General features: G+C 32.9%; 1 protein-coding gene across 1 annotated transcript in view; it reads left to right on the forward strand.

Annotated features, from left to right (window-relative positions):
* ADAM18 (ADAM metallopeptidase domain 18) overlaps nt 1-22283 on the forward strand; it is a 188263-nt gene that overhangs the window by 34853 nt on the left and 131127 nt on the right. The window contains exons 3-10 of the mRNA XM_003803189.1: nt 519-574; nt 3405-3483; nt 3855-3931; nt 5025-5202; nt 12510-12575; nt 18553-18624; nt 19141-19307; nt 20046-20127. Of these exons, the coding sequence (XP_003803237.1) occupies nt 519-574; nt 3405-3483; nt 3855-3931; nt 5025-5202; nt 12510-12575; nt 18553-18624; nt 19141-19307; nt 20046-20127 (777 nt within the window). The remainder of the gene's footprint in view (nt 1-518; nt 575-3404; nt 3484-3854; nt 3932-5024; nt 5203-12509; nt 12576-18552; nt 18625-19140; nt 19308-20045; nt 20128-22283) is intronic.

A 22283-nucleotide genomic window follows, 5' to 3' on the forward strand; every position in this document is an offset into this window, starting at 1 on the left:
CTACTTCATGTTGACTTTGGCCCGTCTGATGGCTATGAGTCTTGGTGAGTGCCTCTTTAAAATGAATCTTTCAAGTGTTTATTAAGCTTCTTGTAGCTGGTTGTCTAAATCCTTAACAAGACCACAGAAATTTTGCTTGATTATTCACTTAAATAGGTTTTCAGCCCTTCTATATTGTCCTCTTCCCTCTCGGGGATACCTGTGATTCTTTTACAGTGTAACCTCTATAAGTTGACTACCAAAGGGACTGTAACAAACTGGTTAAAATATGAAGGTACTCAACATAAGAAACTGGGCCTACTATACTTATTCATACATGTGCTGCATGTCCAGTCTATAAAAATTAGGTCAACGTAAGGATGTGGTCAATGCAGAACTTGCTATTTAGAGTAATACATTCTAAAGAATATGTTCATTTTTAAATAAACTTAATCTTTCTTAACTTGAGTAAAAAATACTATTTTACTTTTTAATTTTCTGATTTATTATGTCATCTTTATTGATTTATTTTATTTTAGGTGGTTTATGTCATTAAAATTGATGGAAAACCATATACCCTGCATCTCAAAAAACAGTAAGATAACATTTTTTTCCTTTAAGGATTTTAAGGTAATCTTTTTAGCTTATATTTTGAAGTTTTAAATTTTTTGTGAATTATTTAAATTCAGGGATAAAGTATAATGTAGAATGGCTTTAATCATTCTACTTTTCAATTTGGGATACTTAGGCCTTAAATATTAGACCTATGAGGTTCTTACATTTTAATTTTCCATCTTGGTGTTTTCAAGTTAAGAAATGACCCACATATTTATAAATCTTGAAATAATTATAAACCATTGAACCCAAGAACTGCAAGTATGTCTGATGTGAAATGAAACATAGTTACACATCAAGTGATTATTGGTAGGGAATTCAACTATTGACATAATTTTTATGATATGTGAATTATGTATGTATTTATTTGTGACAACTTTATCAAATATACTTTATACATAAAATTCCCTGAAGTGTACAATTAAAGAATTTTAATAACTTTATATAATGTTGCAGCTATCAGCTATAAATCAGTTTTAGAATATTCTTTCCCAAGGTGGTGTCCATATCTCAGTGAGTAGGGTGCTGGCCACATACATGGAGGCAGGTGGGTTTGAACCCAGCCCAGGCCAGCTAAATAACAATGACAGCTGAAAACAAAAAGTAGCTGGGTGTTGTGGTGGGCACCTATAGTCCCATCTACTTGGGAAGCTGAGGCAAGAAAATTGCTTAAGACCAAGAGTTTGAGGTTGCTGTGCACTGTGACACCATGACACTCTACCGAGGGTGACATAGTGACACTTTGTCTCAAATAAAAAGCATGTTCTTTTCCCACTTGAAACCCTCATGTCTTTTCATACTTAATCTGTATTCCCACCTGTAGCTCTAGGGAATAGTAATTCACCTGATTTTCATTTTCTCAACAATTTATAAAAATAAGATGAAACAGTCTATTCTATATAGACAGCATCTTTGAACATAATATGTTTTTATAACAACTACCCCTTATCTGCTTGTACCTTTGTAGTTGAATAAGGCTGAAGAAAATTATTCCCACTTTACTACACTACTCAGTGTAGGTTACTAACTTCATGTTGGCCTTTCATGCCTCTACCACTCCACAAAAAGTGTTTTTAGATTTTTGCATGCCATGTTTGTTTTTCAGTTTTCATTTTTCTTATCCAATTGGCAGCACTTGGCAGAGCTGATTGGTTTCTCCTTCATAAAATATTTTATTTATTTAGCTTTAATTCAGCTTTTAGAGTACAATAGGCTCTTGGTCCTGGTTTGACTCCTACCATTGTGATTGCTCCATCTCTTGCTCTCCTTATCTCTTTCCTTTTCTCTCTTCTCTCCCCATCCCTCCCTTGTTTGGATTCCTCTTTATTTCTTCAATATTAAGAGTAATCTGTGGTACTGTTTTTTAATCTGTCATTTCACTGAGTCTAGTGGCTTTAAACACCACTGATGCACTGGCTACTACTAAATTGATATCTCTACCGTATTCCTCTCCAAAGGATGATAACCAAGTGGTTACTATTATTCTCATAAGTACCATGTCCAAACTGAGTTTCTGATGATTTTCTTCCCAAATTTATCTTTGTCACGATTATCTCAAAAAGAGCAACTCTAGGGCAGTGACTGTGGCTCAATGGAGTAGGGCACCAGCCCCATATACTGGAGGTGGTGGGTTCAAACCCAGCCCCAGCTAAAAACTGAAAACACAAACAAACAAAAGAGCAATTGCAGTAGATTTCCTGGGGGAGCAGAGCTCTAAAATACCACAGAGTCATACTTGACATCTTTCTTTTGTTTTTTTTCTCATATACAATTAGTTATTAAATCTCATGTTTCTCCCTTCAGAATACAGTAGAACTTCCATAGTTGACCACCCAACTTTGACCAGCACCTTAGTTGACCTAATTTGCATAGACTGGACATGCATTACATGTATATATCATACATTAGACCTAGTTCCTTATGTTTACCACCTCCACGTGTTGACCAGTTTGTTATAGTCCCTTGGGTGGTCAACTTACAGAAGTTCTACTGTATATCTTAACTAGACCACAACCACTGTTTCTATCCTATGTCAAACCACCTTCTTGTCTTGCCAGGAAGACTGTATTAGGTTTCCAACTGGTCTGGCTGTTTGTGCTTATATACCTACTGATTATTCTCAGCACAGCATTCAGTCTGATTGTATTCAAACATTAGTCTGATACTGTTTTTATCTCCCTAAACTTTCCAATAGTTTCACATCTCAGTGGTATCATCTCCTAACCTAATAAGTATCTCTTGGCATCATTCCACACTCCCTTCCAGTCACATATCCCCCAAGTCCATTTCTGCCTCAAACTTCTTACACTTTGTAGTAACTCAGTCTGGAAAAACATTTCTGTGAAAAATTTATGTGACTTTTCTTTCAAATCTCTAATTATCTATTCCATGACATCCAACTATAAACACCTCCCCAACTCACCCCCTAGCCAGCCTTTTTTATTATCATCTAACATGCAAGTAGTATATGTTACTGATGGTCATGAAGACTAAGGATTTTTGTGTTTTGTTTAATGCTGAATTTCAGCACCCAAAAGAGGATCTCTCTGATACTGAACACTCAGTTTTACTATTTACTATTTGTTGAATTACATCATACACGGTCACACACATGTTGTAATGTTACGAAAGCCTTACCTTCCTGATTCACCAATTCTGTGAATTTTGATTGTTATGCCACACTAAAATTATTCTCATTAAATCATATTATTGTATTAATGTTACATGCTTTACAATTACTTCTATATATTATTATACATATTCATATTAAAGTATGGCTCAAACATTTTAATTTTTTTTGGTTTTTTTAGCTCATTTCTATCTCACAACTTTATGATTTATACATATGATGAAACTGGATCTTTGCATTCTGAATCTTCATATTTTACGGTAAAGTCAGATGTCTTAGACATTTATTATCATAATTTCTTTTTGGAACTGGACATACCATTACCATTAGAGTGTGTTTATTTCATGTTAACAGATTAATAAAATATTTTTTATTTTCTATAATTCTGATCTATTATATGATCAACTTACAACATAGAGGTGATAGAGATGAAACTCAGTTATGAGCGAATACTAAGGTGACATAAAGTAATAAGAGGTGCCTAAAAGCTTTTTTCTTATAAATTTGCATTGATTCATGATCTTTATTATTATTATTAAATATTTTAAGGTTTTTAAGTCTTGTGAAATGTTTGACTATACTTTTTTATTCACAAATAATTTTATATTTGCTCCTCTATACTGTTTTTCAGATGCATTGCCATTACCAAGGACATGTTGTAGAATTTCCAAATTCATTTGTGACACTCAGTATATGTTCAGGCCTCAGGTAATTGTTTTCTTACAGGATATTTTTATATGGAAAACTTAGCATATACTTAAAATGAACCTTCATGGCTGGCAGACCCAAATCTGGGAATGTTTAAAGAAAATCCAAATCAGAAAATTTACTTTATAATGGCCTTATTTTATTTATATCAATATTAATACTTATAACAAAGTGACCATTCAAATGAAGTCACCCCTTGGAATCCTGAGTGGAAGTATATCAAGAATACTGTGAAGAAAGGCATAGTTTTATGAAAACAAACATTGGAACATCTAAGTATGATTGTTCCATTCTCTACAGTAATATCAAATAGTTATGGAAAATGATATTAATAAGTTATTTGAGTATAATAGGCACATATTGTATGCTCTCAGTTTAGTGTCAGACATAATGCAGCTAATTAAAAAAGATCTCACAGGAGTAAAGAAGGTGGATAAGTGATTTTTGTTATTGATCCTGAGAAACTTACAATAAGTCTGTAAGAAGAAGAATCTAGAGCAGAAAAAAAACAAAAAACAAAAAACAAAAAAAAGAAAACTTTGTCTAACTTCTTTTGGTTTAGCTGCCTAATTTCCAGAATTTATTCAGGAAGCTAAAACCAAAGGGAATATTTGATAATTATTATTAATAACAAATAGTTAATAAGAATGAGAATTAAGAAAATTGGCATTCTCTGAATGTGTTTTTTATGGATATCAACCTCTTTAGATACTCTACATACCTGTTTTTTCTTATTTTAACCTCTTTAAAAACAGAGACTTTATTATTGGAATTCTCAACAAATATCTTGGTTCTTAGTAAATTTAGCCTTCATTAATATATCTTGAATGACTGTGATTGCCACGTATAAATTATAACATACACTTTTACTGTATTTTGTTCTTTAAAATGTGAACAAAATTGATGCAGTAGCTGTTACTAATGTACTAACGTACATTAAAAATTAAAAATGTGAACAAAATTGATGTACACTAAGGTACACTTTAAAATAGTGAAAAAAAGGTAGAAGTGGGATTAAAGCCTGTCCATTACTCATTTGTCTCATTTTTTCATGCCATTTCGGATTGTAGGATTTTTATTTCTAAATCTTTAGGGGATTTCTTCAGCTTGAAAATATCAGCTATGGAATTGAACCCCTGGAATCATCAGCAAAATTTGAACACATAATTTATCAAGTAAAAAATGACAATCTAAATGTATCTGTGTTAGCAGAAAATTACACCAGTATTTGGCAGAAATACAAACCCTATAAAGTTCATTTAAACTCCCAGGTAACTGTTATTATTCTGATGTTATTGCATACTATAAATTACTTCTTTATATTTTTCTTAATTATTAAAGGAATCTAGTTAGCTGTACAATAGGAATATTAACTACTATATATTCTCCTTTACCTTTAAATAAAACATTCAAATTCCTTCTAAAATATTTGAAAAATTATATTTTTCACATTTATTGTTTTATGACATATTATACAATGTTTGTTTCTTTATTTTCTAAGTTTTTTTCAAATAAAATGCATATCACTTAAAAAGTTTAGAAATACAGAGAGATAACAGAGTGACTGTTAGTTCAACTACCTTGTAAAATTACTTTTAACATTTGGTATCTAGCTTTACAATAAAATCTGTCTAAAATAGGCAATCATGGCATATTACACAACTCTATTAATTTTCTGGTACATTAGATGTAAAAATCTTCTTCATCAGTTTTCTTTGAATATTTCAATCCATCATTGGGCGGCACCTGTGCAAAGGAGTAGGGCATTGGCCCCATGTGCTGGTGGCAGGTTCAAACCCAGCCCCAGCAAACAAACAAACAAAACAAAACAAAACAAAACAAACAAACAAATAAAAACTACAATCCATCACCAGTTGGGCTTTGTAGTTCCTGATTAAAACAAACAAACAAACAAACAAACAAAAAACCTACTATTGCCCTTACTGAGAATTACTCATACATAATGACTCATTTCTTTGTTGTTTTCCTCAAGATTCTTCCTTTGTTTTTGACCATTTGCTTATCATGTATCTGGCAGTAGACCTCTGCATTTACCCTATTGGATTTTACAGCACTTTCAGGGTCTATAGATTTTCTTGAAGTCAAATTTGGAATGATTTGGGTCATTAATTCTCTGAATATTTTTCCTATTCTTTTATTTGCCCCCTCTCCTTCTGGTGCTTCTATTATGTCATGTACTGATATGCTTGATAGTGCCTCTTGGGTTTCTTAAGCTCTGTTCATTTTTCTGTATTCTTTTTTTTTTCCTCTTCCTTAGATGATATAAACTCAATTGATCTATCAAATTCACTGATTCTTTCTTCTGCCCATTCATATCTGCCCCATACCTCTAACAGACACTTAATTTGTCACTGTGCTTCTTAATTCTAGAATTTTTTTGTGTGATTTCTATCCTTCTACTGACATTATCTCCTTAGTGAGACATGATTATATCACTTTACATTAATCATTTTTACATGGCATCCTTTTTTTAATTTTTTTATTAAATGATAGCTGTATACATTAATGCAAACATTTCATGGTGTCCTTTAACTTTTCAAAATTATTTACAATATCTAATGTGAAGTATTTTTATATTAAGTTCAACATCTTTAGAATTCTTTAAAGGTAGGTCTCTTGATCGTTTATTTCCTCTCTGTGTATAGGCCATATTCTTTTGGTTCATTGTATATCTCTTTAAAAAAATGAAAGTGGACATTCCAAATAATGTAATGCTGTAATTCTGGAAATCAAGTTCAACCTCTGCAGATATTTCTCTTATTGCTATTTTTTGTAGTTGTTTGTTGGGTGAATTCTCTGAACTGGTTTTCTAATAAGTCTATTTTCTTGTTTGTGTGTTGCCACTGAAGTCTTCATTCTGTTCTCTTAAAGATTAACCTCTCTGTACATGTTGGAGCACTTCTTCATCACTCAGCCAGGCAGTTAACAAGTCTGCTTTTCATTTCACTTCTTGTTTGCAGAGAGCTTCAAGATCAACTGACAATGGGAGTGTGGGATCTTTTCACACCATTCCTAAACATACCTTGGGCATGTGCTCACCCCTATGCTTGTAGGTGGGTTTCTAGATTCTCAAAAATTTATCTTTGCTTTCCACAGCCTCACACGGACACCCTGTCCTCTGGGCTTTTCCTTTTAAGTTTTTGGTTAGTCTACTGTTTGGCCCACTGTTATCCACTGTTATTTACTACATGTGAAGCTTAAAACTAGTGACTATAATTGTTTTTAACAAATACTTTTTGGAAAAAAGACATCTCACACTAAGCGAGGTCCAAGTTACATCAAATGCAGCTTGGAGTGTGTTTCTGAGGCAGTATCATCCAGGTCAAATCATGACAGTTCTCTGAGATTGAAATTTAATAGATGCTCCATCCATTTCCTGCTTTTTTCAGTTGTTTCCCATCCACTGGTATTCACCACAAATACAGGATGATAGTTTTCAATTAATAAGGAAAGGAACTAAAGAAAATTCCACAAAGACTGCAAAATGTAGCAAAATATGTCATTTTTAAATTTTTTTTAAAAAAATTTAAATTTCAATGTATTATCGGGGTACGAATATTTTTGGTTATATGAATCACTTTCGTTATGCTTGAGTGAAGTTTAAATGTGTGAGCATTAACTAGAAGTGTTCATTGTACCTGTTAGGTAGGTTTTCTCTCATACCTTTCTCCCCTCTTGTCTCTGCTTGGTTTCCTTTGAGATTTACTTCCCTCTGTGCACATGTTATCATCATCAGTTATCATCAGTTAGTTCCAATTTAAAAGTGAGTACATGTGGTGTTTTTTCATTCTTTAGCCACTTCACTTAGGATAATGGTCTCCAGTTCTATCCAAATTGTTACAAAAGGCATTAAGACATCCTTCTTCGTGGATGAGTAATATTCCATGGTATACATATACCTTGTTTTGTTGGTCCACTCAGAAATTTATTGGCATTTCTGTTGAATCCACATCTTTACAATTGTGAGTTGTGTTGCAATAAATATTTGAATACAATTGTCTTTTTGATAAAATGACTTCTCTTCTTTTAGGTAAATACCCAATGGTGGTATTGCTGGATCAAATGAAAGGTCTGTTCTGAGTTCTTAAGGAATCTTCATATGGTTTCCATAGAGGGTATTTTAGTTTGCAGTACTACCAACAGTATATAAATGTTCCTTTCTCTCTGCATCCATTCCAGCATCTGCTGTTTTTGGATTATTTAATAAAGGTTCTTCTGACTGGGTAGAGAGACATCTCACTGTGGACTTTATTTGTATTCTCTGATGAATAATGATGTTTCTGGGCCATTTATCGCTCTTCTTTTGAGAAGTATCTGTTCTGGTCCTTTTAAAATGAGGTTCTTTGACTTTCTTGCTGATTTGCTTGATTTCTTTGTAGGTTCTTGATTAGATGTAGAGATTGTGAGTATTTACCCATTCTGTAGGTTGCCTATTTGCTCTATTATTTCCCTGACTGTACAAAATCTTTTAAAACCTTTAATCAGGTCTCATTTATTTATTCTCTGTTGTTGCTGCTGTGATTGCCATTGAAGACTAAGTAATAAATTCTTTTCATAGGCCAATATCTGGAAGAGTTAAAATTGAGCCTTACATCTAAGTCCCTTATCAATCTTGAGTTAATTTGGGGGTGTGGTGAGAAATATGGATCCTGTTTCATTCTTCTGCATGTACCTATCCAATTTTCCCAGCACCATTTAATGAATAAGATCATTTTACTCAGTGTATATTGTTGTCTTCTTTGTTTAAGGTCAGTTGCCTATACATGGATGGTTTTTATATCTGAGTTTTCTGGGTTTTTTTTTTTTTTACAACCTTGGTCTGTGTCTCTATTTTGTGTCAATATCATGCTGTTTTGGTTTCTATAGACTTATAGTATAGTTTATATCTGGTAATGTGATGCTTCCATATTTTTTTCTTTTGTTCAAGAGTGTTCTAACTATTTGGGATTTTTTCTGGTTCTAAACAAAGTATAGAATTATTTTTCCTAGATCTGTGAAATATGACATTGGTATTTGGATGGGGATTGCATTGAATCTGTAACCCACTTTGGGTAATATGGACATTTTAACAATGTTGATGCTATTTATACATGAGCATGATGTGTTTTCCCACTTGCTTGTGTTATCTGTGATTCCTTTCCTCGTTGTTTTATGATCTTTATAAAAATATTTCACTCCCTTGCTTAAGTAGCCTAGGTATTTCTCTCTTGCATCAATTGTGTAGTATTCTATCTTTTTCTATATTTTGGAATATTTTAAGTAATATAAGTACTAGCTCCTTTTTAAAGGTTTGGAAGAATTCTGACGTGAAGCCATCTGGAACCCAGGCTTTTCTTTTTAGGGAGATTTTGCATAGTTGATGCTATTTCAGAACTTGATATAGGCCTGTTCAACATTTCCACTTCATTCTGGCTAAGTCTTTGAAGGTGGTGTGCTTCCAAGTATTGGTCAATTTCCTTCAGATTTTCATATTTTTGAGAATAAAGTTTCTTGTAATATTCATTAAGGATTTTTTGAATTTCTGAGGGGTCTGTTGTTATTTCACCCTTATCATTTATGATTGATAAAAGTATAGATTTTACTCTTTTTTTCTTGGTTAGGTTGGCCAAGGTTTGTCTATTTTATTGAACTTTTCAAAAAAACAACTATCAATTGTGAATGTTACTAACTCTTTCATTTAACTCTCAGCTTGAGTTTTATTGGTGCATAGGAGTACTACTGAATTATGCAGAATAATTACCACAGTGTAGATATATTGAATTTGTCACCTGAGGCTCTGCTGAATGTATTGATTCCAGGAGATTCTTTGTGGAGTCTTTGGGGTTTTCTAGATATAAAATCATATTGCCTGCAAATGTGATAGTTTGACCGCATGTTCCCCAATCAGATACCCTTAATTTCTATCTCTTGCCTGATTACTCTGACTGGGACTTCTAGCACTGTGTTGAATAGAAGTGGTGATAGTGGCCATCTCTATCTTGTTCCAGTTCTTTGGGGGTATACTTTCAACCACAATGAGATAGCACCTTATCCCAGGAAGAATGGCTTTTCTTAAAAAGTCCAATGTTCTAGGTGAAGTATCACAAGAATGGAAAGAAAAAAACCATAGCCTATCCACATTTGATTATATTTTAATATAGGCACAGCAAGACAAACCAATGTAGAAATTAATTTTGAAAACAATGCTGAATACAAGGAAAAAATCAATATCCATAGTATATAGTTTTTAACTTAGTTGCTTAACATTAGAGAGGCAGAGCACGCTGACTCACACTTGTAATCTCAGCACTGTGGGAGGCTGAAGCAGGAGGACTACTTGAGATGAGGAGTCTGAGCAAGAGCAAGATCTCATCTCTACACACACATACACACAACATTCCCCAGACATTTTGGTTCACCCTAGGAATATCAAATACTCAGGAGGCTGAGGCAGGAGGATCCCACGAGCCCACGAATTTGAGGTTACTATGAGATATAATGATGTTACTGCACTCTAGCCCAGTGGAAGAGGTGAGAAACTGTCTCAAGAATTAAAAAATTGCAAAAGGATCACATGTAGAAGAAAAGCATTTAACAAATGGATCTAGAAATTAATGTATACAATTATGATTTAATACAAAAATTGTTAAGAGAAAAAGTAAAAATAAATAAAGGAAAAAAGTGTTAAATAAGTTATTCTGAATGAAGTTTCACTGTATTAATAAAACTATTTTGCCTAAAATACTTCACCTATATGGTCTGTCTAATAAGGGTACAAGTGAACTTTTCTAGAACTAGAATATAAATGTTTTGACACAATGACTAAGCAAATGACATGGCCTATGTTAACCAGCATGATGAAAGTATTTTAAATTGTATATGAAAACACTACATTGTACCCCGTGTTTGCATTAATGTATACAGCTATCATTTAATAAAAAAATAGTTTTAGTTTTTATCAAATGTAGCTAGAATTATGATTTATCCTCCATCTAGAATTATGAATATTCTTCTTCAGACAGCACTTGCTCTGAATTTAGCAATCGTGTCATCATCTAATTAAAATCTATGGTTTTCAGGAAATAATCAATTCAGGATGTTCAACAATTTCAAATTTATTAACCAAAAATGCGATATTGTACAAAAATTATAGGCAATGTAATAAAAACATTAAGATTCTATTATAAATATATAATAGCAGAAATACAGCATTGGAGGGAGATACAGTTAAGAAAATGAAGTACATAAGAATCTACCAAGAACACCATTTTTTATGGTCTTTTTCTTAAGTAGTTATAGTTTTGGCTTTGTGTACTTCTACATTGGTTTTAGAAAAAAATTTCTAGTTTTGGCAATAATTTTTGAGAAGTATATTAGATATACCAAAGTAATAAAGCATTTTAGTCATTAAATATAAAATTTCAATATTTATATAAGTTTAATTATTTTAGTCTCCTCTTTTCTCACTCCACATTATTACCAGTTGAACAATAAATTTGTATGATCACTGTTATAAGACTCTAGCAATTGTTACAAAGTTGCTGAAAATCAATAAAAGAGAGCATAAAAAGCCAAACTCACTTATTTTAGAATTTTAAGAGTTATGAAAGTTTCCTTTCCTACACAACTACATATATAAGTGTGTACATAGAGATAGGTAGATTATAGTCAGATATATGGATATTACAGCAATTAATGAGGGGAGATAGGCATTTTTTACTTCCCAGTGGAAATAGAAACAAACTGATTTACACAAAGGCTCTATTCATTAAGTTCATTTTTATTTCTTTGCTTCTTTAAGCATGATTAGTCTAAGACAAAGTCAGTCATTGCACTTGCCTTACTGTTGTATTTATTAGCCAATATTGCTTGGACCAAACATGAGGACATTTTAGTTTCTCTTGAATTTCCATATGTGAAAAAGTCCTTCAGTGTGACAATCATAGCTCATGTAAAAATACCCAATAAAGTGCTAAGTGATGATATAATGATTTGATGATTTATGAGTACCTGTCTTGGCACAATCAAGAATTTTTATACCAATATTTTTTGTGCTCCAGATCTATTGAATTATTTCTTTTCTATTACATTCTATTTTCTTCTGTCTACCTAATATGGTTAGTAGGAAAATCACACTATTTACCTGAATTTCTGTGTAGACTATGAGTTCTAAAACATTTCCTGTATTTTCCTCCTGAATAAAGAGATGATTTCCTGTGAGCCACAATTGGTATTATGTACCACAGTCTTTTGGAAGACAGTGAAGTATTCTCAAGTGTGAATGGGTAAAATAGATTTGTCATCAGCTGAAGACAACAGAATGTACATATTTATATTCACTTTCTTTTTCGTCAATATTAACAGAGATTACTTAGACTCCTACGTTACTTTGCCAGACTTGTTAGTAAAATTTTAAGCTTGGAATATGTTTTGAAGTGAAATTTTCTGCTTTGAAATTAATTTTTATACTTAAGTCTTCATGAGTATTTTATTTTGTCTTCTTTACATGTCATCTTTTTCTCTTAACAAATTCAGCACATTTGATAAGTCTCTTGTTGTTTTTGTTCTGTTATTCCAGAAAGAAATGTTTTCAAAACTATTAACCCAATATCTAGAAGTGCATATTATAGTGGAAAAGGCTTTGGTAAGTAAAGCTTTCCTTCCTGCCTTCCTGTTTCTGCCCGACTCTCTCTTCCTCCATACTCCCCATCCTCCTTCTCCCCCTCTTTCCTTCTTCCCTTACTTCCCTTTCCTTCTTCCTGAAAACCTTCTGCTCCTCCCTCCTTTCCTTCCTTATCCCCTTCTTTTCCTTCCTATTTTTCTTCCCCTCTTGACTCTATCTTTTTATAAGTTAATGAAAGTTTTGTCTTAATTTGAAAGATGTAAATTTTTGATACTTGTAAATAAAAAATGTGTTACATAGATCTGTAATTTCAACATTTTGCAACCTATTAATGAGTAAAAGCCCAAACAAGCCTAAAATAATGTATCAGTTTGCCCTGCCCCAGCTTAGCCCAGTGTATTTCTTTTTTTTTTTTTTTTTTTTGAGACAGAGCCTCAAGCTATCCCCCTGGGTAGAGTGCCATGGCATCACGCTCACAGCAACCTCCAACTCCTGGGCTCAAGAGAGTCTCCTGCCTCTGCCTCCCAAGTAGCTGGGACTACAGGTGCCCGCCACAACGCCTGGCCATTTTTTTTTTTTGGTTGCAGCCATCATTTGTTGTTTGGCGGGCCAGGCTGGGGATTCGAACCTGCCACCTTAGGTGTATGTGGCTGGCGCCTGAGCCACTTAAGCCACAGGCGCTGAGCCAGCCCAGTGTATTTCTATGCCTTCATTGCACTAACAGCATTTTCCTTTCCTTAATGTGCACCAGTTTTTATGGTCACATTATTTTTCTTGTACATACAAGAACTTTTTTATCATATTATAAAGCATAGGTGTTTGTCATTTTCTGTTTTCTACAGAGTTTTCAACTGATTCAGTGCTTTAAGTTTTGTTCAAGTACCATTTTTTAAACCTTTATCCCTAAGTAAAATTTCACTTCTGTGGTAGCAATATTTTTATTGGTTTTGTTTATGGATCCTAAACTGTTTCTTCCTTTTTGAAATATGTTAATTTATACCTAAGTATTTTATACTTTTTATGCTATTGTATATATGCTATTTTAGGGAGATCATTATTGATGTAAAGAAATACAACTAATTTTTGTATGTTGCTTTTGCATCTTGCAAATTTACTGAATTCAATTATAAGCTCTAATAGTAGTTTTTTGTTTTAATGATATCTTTAAGGTTTTCTACTGCAAACAAGGATAATTCTATTCTTTTAAATTTGGATGACATTTATTTTTGTGTCTAATTGCTCTGGTTAGGACTTCCAATATTGTATTAAATAGAATTGATGAGAGTGGAAATCCTACCCTTTTGATACTGGGAGCCACTTAAAGTCCTCCTTGGCTTCATGCAAGAAAGAATTCAGGAGCAAGCTAGCAGTGTAAAGTGAAAGAGAGAGTTATTCAGAAACTGTAGAAAATTAGAAAATCTGCTCCATAGGCATAGCAGAGGCAATTTCTCCTTGCATGAGAGAACTGCCCCCTGGTTTCTGTTGCTCTTCTATTTAAGTAATGGCATAATTATAGGCTAAGCAAGGGAGAAATATTCACGGAAGGGGTGGTGTTCCACAACAGTCTTGGGTTAACCAATGGACAGTTGCCCTGCCTTCATCCTGTTTTGATCAAGACAATTAGAAACTCTGTTTTGAGACTTCCTGACTCAGTTAGGCAATGCTGCTGTAATGCCCACAGTACTCTAAAGCAGTACCTGCCAGGTTCCTCTCTCACTTTTATAAATAAATCTTAGAAGAATAACTGTGCTGTTAGTTTGCTAGCTTGCTTGCTTGCTTGCTTTGTGGTTTTATGCTGGCTGAGTCAAAGCACTTTCAGTTTCTAGGAACCACTTACTAATGATTCCCAGGGAAAGCCGATCCAGAGCAGGGGCATTCATAGCCCCCTGACAGCTTATAGGTCCCTTTTCTGTGGTGTATTTGTCTGACTTTGGTATCAGGATGATATTGGTCTCATAATACTAGGAGACCCTGGAAGTGTTCCCTCTGCGTTAGTTTTGGGGAAAGTTTAAAAAGATTTGTTATTAGTTCTTGTCTAAATTTTTGGCAAAATTTATCCATGAAATCGTCTGTTCCTAAGCTTAGTTTGTTGCAAGGCTTTTTTCTTGGGGTGAGTGGTGGTCTTTAGTTCTACTGCTGTTTCAGTCTCTTTAATTGTAATTAGTATGTTCAGGCTTTCTATTTGTATTTGCTTCTTGACTCAGTTTTGGTAGGTTGTATGTTTCCTGGAACTTAACTTTTTTCAAGATTATTAAAGATGTTGCCATATAATTGTTGATAATAAATATTTCCCAAGGATTATTTTTATTTCTATGGTATCCATTTTGATGTCTTCTCTTTTATTTCTGATTTTTACTTATTTGTCTCTTTAGCCTCTTCCATTTCTTTTCGAGCTAAGTTTTGTCAACATTGTGTGGCTTTAAAATCTCTCTTAGTATTGTTTTCTTTTTTTTATAGATTTTTCAATTTCTATGTGATTTGTTTCTCTTCTGATATTTTCATTTTAATCCTTCTGTTAGCTTTGGCTTTCTTGATGTATAAAGTTAAAAAGGTATAGATCAGGTTGTTCATTTGAGATCTGTCTTCCATTGTAATGTGTGGGAGTCCCACTCCAGGGGTAGGGTTCAGGAAGACCTGTGGATCTGGTGGCAACCAACTGAAGAAATATAAAGTTATAAACAATGAGAAAGAAAGAAACGAGACAGACAGAATAGAATTTTCAAAGGTGGGAACCCAAGGGGCCACCACCCATTTGTGGGGCTCTGACAGTGGCCCTGAGTGTAATTTCCACTCAGCTTTCACTGAAGCCTATTTATTCATTAGTCCAAAGGGTAAGCTGAGGAAGGGAACAAAGACACCAGCAGTTTCTCTGAGCAAGCATATCAGCTCCTGTTGTTTCTGTAATGATTAACCTTAAGGATCAGAGCAGTCCTGAGAAATCTGGAACCTGAGCAGTGCATGGGGGCAGCCTCCTGTCTGAGGTCACACACACACACACACACACACACAGATTCTTAGGGGATGTTAATCCTATTGTAGGATAAAATGCCACTGGTATCAATCTCCTCTGAAGAATAGGTGGGAGAGGGGAATATTCCTCTCATCAGTACCATATAGGGTCTTCCTCTGCAATAAGGGATATAAAGCTCTCCAACTCATATTTCAGGGCTAGAGCTGTTCCCTTGATCTATGCCCCACACAAATATAAATCTCCACAATGGGTATTTGCTGTGACTATTAACTGGGCCCGAAATGGCCTAGTTAATGCATCTTGCTAGGTCTTGCCACAGCATCTTCTGTGGCCATTATTTTCTTAAGAGTGCTTACAGACCCAGCAGAGATATTTGTAAGCTGTATCCCCAATAGGAAACTTGCTCACATAAGAAATTTAGTGGTGGCTGGGGTTTAAAGGTAAACAAGCTGACTTTTCTTTATTCTGCCTCAATCAGCTTACTTTATTATTTTCCCCTTTTTTCTAGGGGTGTTTTCCCTTGGCAAGAATCGGGGTCTTTGATCCCCATTTTATCTCTGCAAAATTCCTTCTTAGACTATCCCATAAATGTTTTAGTATTGTGTTTTTATTTTAGTTTACCTAAAAATACTTTCTAAGTTCATTTTAGATGCTTTCTGATAGAATGGACATTCAGGGTATGTCCTTTGTTTTTCACATATTTGTATGTTTTCCCATTTTCTTTGTGCCACTGATTTCTACTTTTATCTCATTGTGAATGGAGGAAATATTTGGTATGATTTTGATCTTCTTAAATTTGTTAAAACTTTATGATCTAATATGCTATTTATGTTTTTATTAAGTTATAACTGTGTATGTTGATGCATTTATGGGGTTCAGTGTACTGATTTAATATATAATGTGAAATGCTTACATTGAACTGATTAACACATCCATCACAATTACATTCTTTTCTTAAAAGTTGTGAAATGTACCATTGCATCATGCACATTAGGTGAGGTCCCCCCAAATACCCTCCCTCCTCCCACCTCCCCCACCCTTCCCCTCTCTTCTTTATTTTCTACTCTCTAGATGGACCACAGTTATGTTTTACCATTCGTACAAATGTGTAAATACTTATATGTTGATTTCATAGTAGTATTGAGGACATTGGATATATATTTTTTTTTCCATTCTTGAGATACTTTGCTAAAAATAATATGTTCCAGCTCCATCCAGGTAAATATAAAGGATGTGAAGCCTCCATTTTTATGGCAGCATAGTATTCCATGGTGTAAATATACCACAATTTGTTGACCCATTCATGGGTCCATGTCTTGGAAATTATGAATTGGGCTACAATGAACATTCTGGTGCACATGTCTTTGTTGTAAAATGACTTTTGATCATCTGAGTATATACCTAGTAGAAGAATTGCTGGATCGAACATCAGGTCTACTTTTAGTTCCCTACGTGTTCTCCAAACTTCTTTCTAGAAGGAACATATTAGCTGGCATTCCTACAAGTAGTGTTCCACATCCACACCAACATCTGTAGTTTGGGGATTTATGATGTGGGATGATATTACTGGAGTTAGATGATATCTCAAAGTGGTTTTATTTGCATTTCTCTGATGATTAATGATGATGAGCATTTTTTCAGGTTTGTAGTTCATACACCTTCATATTCAGAGAAGCTTCTGTTCAAGTCTCTTGCCCACATAGAAATGTGATTATTTGTTCTTTTCTTATTGATTAGTTTGAGTTCTCTGTGAATTCTAGTTAACAGACCTTTGTCAGAAACATAACCTGCAAAAATTTTCTCCCAATCTGAAGGCTATTTGCTTTACTTACTGTGTTTTTGGCTGTGCAAAAGCTTTTTGGTTTGATCAGATCCCAGTAATGTATTTTTGGTGTTGCTTCAATTGCCCAGGGGTCCTTGTCATAAAGTATTCTCCCAGGCTGATTTCTTCAAGTGTTTTCCCTACACTCTCTTCTAATATTTTTAGTTTCATGTCTTAAGTTTAAATCTTTTATCCAGTGAGAATAATTTTTTGTTGATAGTGAAAGGTAGGGGGTCCAGTTTCCATCTTCTACAGGTCATCAGCTATTTTACCCAACATAGAAGTATTATTTTGCTGTATGGTGTTATTCCAGTTCAATGCTTCTATATTAACTTTCTGTCTACATGTTCTATCTAATATTGAAAAGTGAGTACTGAAGTCTCCAACTATTATTGTATGTGTCATTTTTCTCCTTTTATATCTATCAATATTTGTCTTATATACTCATTGGCTCTCTTACTGAGTGCATAAATATGTATGTTTGTTATGTATGTGTGTATGTATGAGTATAATTAAAAATAATTCTGTTGATTTTACCACTTTATCATAATGTATTATAGCTGTCCCAAGAGACAGTTTTTGAGCTTAATTCTATCTTATGTGGTATATAGCTCAAGAAACCCCTTTATAATAGAGAGAAATATGTGTATGGTTATTTCAGTACTTCTTAATGATTTTGATTTTTATGATTGAGAGTTTCATTAAAATAAATGTGAGGATATATATAATATTTTTTTTTTTTTTGAGAAAGAGTCTCACTTTATTGCCCTCAGTAGAATGCTGTGGCATCACAGCTCACAGCAACCTTCGATTCCCAGGCTTAGACGATTCTCTTGCCTCAGCCTCCTGAGTAGCTGGGACTACAGGTGCCCACCACAATGCCTGGCTATTTTTTTGTTGCTGTTCGCCTGGGGCCAGGTTTGAACCTACCCACCTTGGTATAAGGGGCTGGCACCCTACCCACTGAGACACAGGTACTCTACCCTAATGTGAGAATTTTTGTGAGTGTCCTTGTGTGTTTTTTTTCTTTTTGTTGTTTATTTTATTATAAAAAATTGTCATCTTATACACATACAAGTATGCTTTAAATTGTTTGAGAAACCATATGCTTTCTGCCTAGTACCACAAAGATATATCCACAAAGATATATATCTAAAAATTCCTTTATTTGCATCTTTTAAAAAACATAAAATTATTTATTTCAGTATGACTATATGGGATCTGAAATGATGGCTGTTACCCAGAAAATTGTCCAGGTTATTGGGCTTGTCAACACTGTAAGTTTTTACTTTTTCCTATTTCTGATTAAATGAAAAGTAGATTAAAGCTGGGCATAGAGGCACATACCTATAATCTTAGCATTCTGGCAAGCCAAGATGGGTGGATTTCTTCAACTCAGGAGCTCAAGACCAGCCTGAGCAAGAGCAAGACCCTGTCTCTAAAAATAGCCAGGCATTGTGAACTGCACCTTGTATTACCCAGCTTCTCAGGAGGATAAGGCAAGAGGACTGCTTGATCTCAAGAGTTTAATGTTGCTCTGAATTATGATGCCATGGCACTCTACTGAGGATGACAAAGGAAGACTCTGTCTAAGAAAAAAAAAAACTTTAATCTAACTTTCATTCTATCATGGCAATTTAATCACTTAAATATTGTTTATTAATTTAATGTTCAAAATACTCATATGATTATTTTATTTATTTTATCTTTTATTTATTTTATCTACTATTTTAATTATTTAGCAATTAAAACATTATATTACCTGAAAAATGTGACCTAAATATTACCTTTAGATGTTTACCCAGTTCAAATTGACTGTTATACTATCCTCCTTGGAATTGTGGTCAGATAAAAACCAAATTTCCACCATGGGAGAAGCTGAAGATATATTACAAAGATTTCTGGCATGGAAACGGAACTACCTCATCCTACAGCCCCATGACATAGCATACTTACTAATGTAAGCACAACATTATACATTACTAAAGATATTTGGTATGCACAATTAGTGCTATTAAATTGGTAATTTAATGCATTTATTATGTTCTTCCAACTTTTTTTAGACCTCCTTGAAAATGTTTTTAAAATACAGATTTTGACTTGGAGAAGATAATGTAGTTGGGAATAGAATAACAATGGCAATAGTTTTATATCAATATCAGTATATTTTGGAGTACAATTATTGTGGGAAAATCTGCATTTAATGATCTTTTATGCTATTAACTTTACTACAGAATACATATAACCATAAGCTTTTTAATGATGTAAAAAATCAGTACTATTCAGTTACAATTATCCATTATATGATATTACATTTCATGTTTATTTTTTGACTAAGATGATTTGGTAATATTTTGATAATACTATACTTAATTTAAATATTAGCTTTGAGACAAGTAAGGTTGCTTTTCTTATAACTTAAAAATTATTTTCCTTTATTTTTTAATGACCAAAATAATTGATTGTAACTTAATAGAATCACATCAAATCTACAAGTTAGGCAAGGAAAAAATATTGGTGTTAAAATAAATTACAACTTTAAGACTTGAGCATTTGTGTAACTTATTAGGTATTATCTATTTTGGAATTTTGTATGTTTAAAAAGTTCTTTTTTAATTTTGTGAGATTTAATTTCATAAACTTTTAAATTGTTCTGCATGACTATTTTATATTAAAAGACAATACTATAATGATGTAGTTACAGGAACCATCCTAAATATGTGGGAGCAACATTTCCTGGCATGATATGCAATAATAACTATGATGCTGGTATTGCTATGGTATGTAATTTTTATCCTTCTTTGCATTATTACTTTTTAAATATTATATTTCATAAAATTTAAAGAGGTAGTGTATTAAAGCTTGACATATAAATATATATATATACATATTATATTTGTCTAACATATATATATTCCTTATTATTTTGTTTGGACACAATTACTAGAATCTTAGAAAAATTCTATCCAATTATAAATTTTAAGCAGAATGGACATAATATGAACTAGTATGATTAGTATACTTACTCACCAACTACCCCCAATGGACACTAACATTTCCTTCAGCTTTTTAAAGAAATAAGACATTAGAGAAAAGTTAAAGCCTCCTGAGTGTTGCCTTCAGGTCAAGAAATAGGATAAGTCATGAATTGGTGCTTGCCACTTTATGCTACTTTTTATAAATATATGTATCCATTATAAACTTATATTATTTTGTGCATTGTTCTTATTCATAGTTCATTTTAGAACTATTTTGAATAGTCTTTTAAACAATATATTCATGTTGAAACATTAATTCTAGTTTGTTTTGTCTCCTGAATTTTTAAATTTTCATCACGTAATACATTATCTATTATAAATATGTATACAAATTGTATTACAAGACTGATACTAGGGGAAAAAAATACATCAGTTGCCTGCATAATGCACATCCCCTGAATCTTCTTTCTTGATATTTAAAAAATATCTCCTACCATATAATTTCCTATTCATTTCATCTCAAATAGAAATTTTCTCAAAGTACAGTATACAGAGAATACTGCACAATTCGTAAGTGTATAGAACAGTTAATTTTTACCAAGATAATACATAGGTATAAACATCACAAAAATTAAGAAATAGAACGTTGTCAACACCTATGAATCTTTCCTCCTCCCTGTTACTACCCATGACAAAGAAAATCATGACCTTAAAGATGGAATGACCTGGGTTGATTTTACCTCTTTTTGAAGTTCATGTAGATAGTACACAGTGCATATTCTTGCATCTGCTCCATTTTCTCAGGATTATATCTGTAAAAATCATCCTCGTTTACTTGTATAGAAATAGTTTGTATATTCTTTTACTCTATATTGCTAAAAACTATGTCCATGAAGTTTCTTGACTAATTAAATGTAAACGTAATCTGTTGATTTGAGCAATAGGAAGTCCTATTCAAGTACAAATTATTATTTAAGTTCTTCTTATCATAAAATTTCAAATTTAACATCATAAGAGCTCATTAGAGCTACATTCCACCTCTTCTATTTTTCCTTTATAATCATATAAATTACTTGAATTGTGTTCTATTTCTTAGTCAACCAAATAATAAACTAAGATAAGTTGCCTTGGTTTTGTACTTTTATTATTTTTTCCTAAATGTGACAATTATATAGATTTTCCAAAATTCTCAATAAAATTATAAATGTCTCTCTTTTTTGTACCTATTGCAGAAATTATATTTTGCTACCTTGGAGACATTCTGGAGAACTTTTCTTTTTAACCAACCTATATTGGACTTGTTACATAGGTGTTTGAGAATAATCAATCTTGTTTCCATTGGGATATGTGAATTTCTCTTTTATTATTTTTTCACTCATTTTGGTAAATTACATACTTCTATAAATTACTGAGAAAAAGTGAGGAAAAGTAATTCATGTAGGGCTTGTATGATCAAAAATATATTTGAAGAGATTTAAAGAGATGGTTTGATTAATTTTAATCTAAAAAAATATACCTGGGAATTTTAAGTGTGCTTAAAGAGATTGATTAATTTTAGTCTAAAAAAATATACCTGGGAATTTTAAGTGTGCTTCATTTTCTTTAGCCTCTCTTTAGACATTTAAGGCCATTCTTATTCTCATTCATTTATACATGGCTTGGTTCTTTTCTCTGTAAAAACACTTAGGATCTTTTATCCTTGCACAGTGCCTTTTGTCATCCAATGCAATAGTTATATTGAAGTACTTTGTATGTGGATACTCATTTTTTTCTTTTTTTTAAATTTATTTTTCTCACATATACATGTGTATATTAGGTTTCCACTTTTGCCTTCACAGAATTAAAAGGCTAAATTTAATGACAATAATAATATTTAACATAAGGACTGAGAACAAAAACCTCATAAAGAATGAAAGAAGATAAATACATTCAGAAAAGAAATCAGACGATTGCTGCAA

This window comes from Otolemur garnettii, unplaced genomic scaffold (genome assembly GCF_000181295.1).
Source record: "Otolemur garnettii isolate 467f Iridium unplaced genomic scaffold, OtoGar3 scaffold00284, whole genome shotgun sequence".
NCBI lineage: Eukaryota > Metazoa > Chordata > Mammalia > Primates > Galagidae > Otolemur > Otolemur garnettii.